Raw genomic sequence first — 4,680 nt, 5'->3', positions numbered from 1 at the left:
CACAAAGTCTGTGATCAAAATATCTCGAGATATTAAATCACTCTACATTAATGAGTAACTGCTTGGCTTTTTAATTCATTTATTTGCATAAATATTAACGAATCATTGAATAGTTTGGTTATTAACTTTAGCTTAACTACACAATTAACCGATATTTTACAATTTGCCCCAGCGTATTCCCAATTCAAAACTCAATCATCAATGTTTTAGATATACTAGTCAAGCTTCATTAATGTTTCATTACGCTTATTATGCCCCCTTTTGAAAAAAGTGGGGTATATTGTTTTGCACATGTCGGTCGGTCGGTCGGTCGGTCTGTCTGTCTGTCGGTCGGTCGGTCGGTCGGTCGGAATACCAAATGGTTTCCGATCAATAACTTGAGAACGCTTTGACCGAGGGACCTCATACTTGGTATGTGTATTGGTCATCACCAGCAGATGAACCCTATTGATTTTGAGGTCAGTGGGTCAAAGGTCAAGGTCAGTGTGACCTTTACATGAAAAACGGTTTCCGATCAATAACTTGAGAACGCTTTGACCCAGGAACCTCATACTTGGTAGGTGTATTGGTCATGACCAGCAGATGAACCCTATTGATTTTGAGGTCAGTGGGTCAAAGGTCAAGGTCAGTGTGACCTTAACATGAAAAACGGTTTCCGATCAATAACTTGAGAACGCTTTGACCCAGGGACCTCATACTAGGTAGGCTTATTGGTCATGACCAGCAGATGAACCCTATTGATTTTGAGGTCAGTGGGTCAAAGGTCAAGGTCAGTGTGACCTTTACATGAAAAACGGTTTCCGATCAATAACTTGAGAACGCTTTGACCCAGGAACCTCATACTTGGTAGGTGTATTGGTCATGACCAGCAGATGAACCCTATTGATTTTGAGGTCAAAGGTCAAGGTCAGTGTGACCTTAACATGAAAAACGGTTTCCGATCAATAACTTGAGAACGCTTTGACCCAGGGACCTCATACTAGGTAGGCTTATTGGTCATGACCAGCAGATGAACCCTATTGATTTTGAGGTCAGTGGGTCAAAGGTCAAGGTCAGTGTGACCTTTACATGAAAAATGGTTTCCGATCAATAACTTGAACGCTTTGACCCAGGGACCTCATACTTGGTAGGCGTATTGGTCATGACCAGCAGATGAACCCTATTAATTTTACGTTAATGTGACCTTGAACTGATAAACAAGTTCTGATAAACAACATGAAAAAAACGGGTTTCCTAAAGGATTTTCATCTTTATACCTGTAAGTATGCCTAAGGACTTCAAACATGGTAAGTTTGCTAAATGATTTCCTTTTTATAATTATTCTGTTTGGGCTGGTCATTAGGAAAGTTGGGAAGCTATTGCCGAACACCAGGCTTTTGCGTTGTCGTTGACCTTATTTTGTTAAATTTTATCAGCCAGCTCTTATTATCTCCAAATTTTGTTAAATTTTATCAGCCAGCTCTTATTATCTCCAAAAAACTTACATCCTGGTGATGGTAGGGGACCATTAGCTCCTGCTGCTGCCCAGTTTGACCTACTGTTAAGGTCAATTTCACTAAGAAGTTGGCCTGTGATAAAACTATTTTCAACTAAAATCCCATATAATTAATATACTGTTCAAGATAATACTTACAATGCTTAACATAAGCCCCCATGTGGTTCTGGGGTTTGTCTGCATGGCATAAGAATCTGGACCACTGCTTACCCCTTGCATGATCGTAAAAGGCGACTAATAGGGGCTTTAAATATCCTTTAACAGCTTTATAACATCTTGTATTTTTATATTTGTAGAAAAATGAACACACCAAGTTTAATCAGTGGATGTTCCCTTCAGCTAACTGGACTGTTTGCCAGGCTGCAACAAGGGAAAATAAGTGTAGAAAACGCTAACATAGAACTGATTAGAATCACAGATGACCTAGATAAGGCTGCTAACAATTGCAAGTCATCATTAGAAACAGTTATAATGGAGAATAAAAAGCTTAGACAGCAGAACCAGGGCCTCCATAAAGACGCCTACAATAAACAGGAACAGATCCTCCGCCTACAATCAAAAACTCTGAAGCTGGAGTCTGAGAGAAATGTAGCCCTAACTGAACTTGCAGAACTGAAGAAATGGACTGAGGATGACGACACAGTTCTTCTGGATGCTAGCGGAGGTGTTCTGGATGCTAGCAGAGATGTTCTGGATGCTAGCAGAGAAGTTCTGGATGCTAGCAGAGATGTTCTGGATGCTAGCGCAGATGTTAGCGGAGATGTTATGGATGCTAGCGGAGATATTAGCGGAGATGTTCTGGATGCTAGCGGAGATGTTAGCGGAGATGTTCTGGATGCTAGTGAAGATGTTAGCGGAGATGTTCTGGATGCTAGTGGAGATGTTAGCGGAAAAGTTCTGGATGCTAGTGGAGATGTTCTGGATGCTAGTGCATTATAAGACATATGGCCAGACAAGAAGGAAGGACAAGAGAAAACAGATTGACTTCGAATGAGTATCAAGACATGGGATATAATTGCTCTTCTTTTTAAAGATGTATCATTTTGGTTGAATATAAAATGCTTTTTGGAACTATTTGGAACTATTTGGATTCTGACAGTGACCGGATGTGTGACTTTGAAGACAATGACAGCTATTTTGTGTAGTTTGGTGATAAAGATATGGCTTGAACTACAGCAAAAATATTTTAAAACTGACACCTGATATTGCCAATATCAGGTGTCAAGTTTGGTAATACAAATATTTTATAATTGCAGGACAGTTGATTTTTAAAGGGTTGTATGAGATAACTGAGATTTTAAAGGCTGTGTTGGATTGTTCTGGTTTTGACAATTATTTCTTTATTAAGGTGTTAAACATATGGCTAAAGTTAAGCCAAAGTATTTTTATTTTAATTATGAAAAAGTGGCCACTTTTATGGTTGTTGTAGAGATTGTTTTGTAGATATATGCCATGTTTCTTTTAGAGCTACATTGTAAGGTTTTTTGCATAGTTGTCATCATTTGAATAGTTGCTGTCAGTAGTACTTTGATTTAGTCTTCTTCAATGAATATAGGCTTAGACTAGAAGTTGATTTGTTTATTTTGAACCATTTTTTACCAAGATCTTGTTAATTCAGAGCTCCAGAAAGAATAATTTTGTACATGCTATTTTTTCCTCGACACCACATTTCCTAGTTGTTAAAATTCGTAATGGTGCTTGTCAAAATCAGTCTTTAGGCTGGTCTTTGTAAAGAACTAAACATTTATGTTGTACACATTATTTTGTGGAGCTCTTTAAAGTAACAGTTTTTAAAAAACAACTATGCTACCAATCAATACAATGTAGCTCTTTTACTTGTCATGTTCATGTTTGATTAATAAAAATAAACTTTAGGTCCAAGTATACCATGCCGAAGACAAAAAAAAGATCGCTGAGGCAACAGAGGGCTTTGGACAAAATGCGAAAGCAGAAAAAGGTACTTTTGTTTCTTAAGGTTAAAGCATTTATATCTATACTGAGCAAAAAAAGAAATTTGACATACTAAATAGTTGAATTCTTTAGACTGCACCTATCAATGAATAAGGACGAATATCTGTAAATGTTACTGCAGTTGAACCACTAATTTCAGGGCTGTATGCACGTTTTAACATACAAGGAAAATCCCATAGGAAATAAATTTAAAGCGATGTAAAGTTGAGTATATATGAGTACAAGATACTTTTTGGGTATGATGTTGACTTTGGTTTGTGGACAAAAAATTCTGTTGACTTCACATATTCACTTTCTCAGACTAAGTGCTGTTCTTCATTTTCAAAAATTGCTCTATCTTTAACATTTTATGTTGTTCGTTTGTAGTTCCAATTGAATGAGATTAACATGATTTTATGGTCAGTGATCTAACAAGAAAATATACAGTTGCCTCTAATCATGTTATCAAACAAAGGAGATCTTTATCAGATGCCTGCTTGATCAGTTACTGATCTTGGACTCCTTATTTGAAATACCATTGTGTTAATGTTTAGTGCTATAATTTCTGCCTGACATATGTCATAGCTTCTGCAGGTTTGTCTTTTAAATTTTACATTAAAGCATTTTTTATGATTTCAGGTGGTTCCTAATAGCAGTATGGATATGCCCCTTGAACCAGTGAATTCTCAACTAGACAGTCAAGCCCCTGCACCTCAAACATTTAGTGTGCCTGTTGAAACCGAGCCTCAGCATCAGGATATATTCTATGGATTAAATCCAAGCAGTGTTATGATGGGATATATTGACATACAAGTGCTGGACTACTACTCTGCCTTGTTGAAGGCTCAATGTGCACAAACACATGGACTGATACCACCATCAGTTCTTTATCAGCAGCAACTATCAAATGAAAACATACATACAGGACAGATTGTACCAGAAGGTGTGGATGCTGTGCAAATACATTTTATAAATGACCACTACCTTGTGAGTGCTAAACAGAATGACACCATCACTGTTTTTGATTCACTGAAAAACACGAATAGAGTCCAACGTCTTATCCCACAACTTAGAAGAATTTATGGTGATCTTGGTAAACTAAGCATAAAATATATTGTCCCTCAAAGTCAAGGCACATCTGATGATTGTGGAGTATTTGCTGCTGCAAATGCTTACTTCTTAGTCAACGGTGAATCACTCTACCATCTTATTCTGGACCAGGATGCCTTAAGAAA

The 4,680-nt window shown here is 37.5% G+C and overlaps 1 protein-coding gene across 1 annotated transcript; it reads left to right on the top strand.

Annotated features, from left to right (window-relative positions):
* Window positions 1–255: 255 nt before the first annotated feature.
* LOC128224707 (uncharacterized) lies at window positions 256–4,392 on the top strand. The gene is made up of 2 exons (XM_052934682.1): window positions 256–3,452; window positions 4,085–4,392. Exon 1 carries the CDS (start codon window positions 1,796–1,798, stop codon window positions 2,432–2,434), a length of 639 nt encoding a protein of 212 aa, XP_052790642.1. The 5' UTR covers window positions 256–1,795; the 3' UTR covers window positions 2,435–3,452; window positions 4,085–4,392.
* Window positions 4,393–4,680: the final 288 nt, after the last annotated feature.

The sequence above is a fragment of the Mya arenaria genome, chromosome 17, assembly GCF_026914265.1.
Source record: "Mya arenaria isolate MELC-2E11 chromosome 17, ASM2691426v1".
Classification (NCBI taxonomy): Eukaryota; Metazoa; Mollusca; class Bivalvia; order Myida; family Myidae; genus Mya; species Mya arenaria.
Note: the sequence above shows the minus strand (reverse complement) of the source record. Positions and strands in the feature narration are given on the sequence as shown.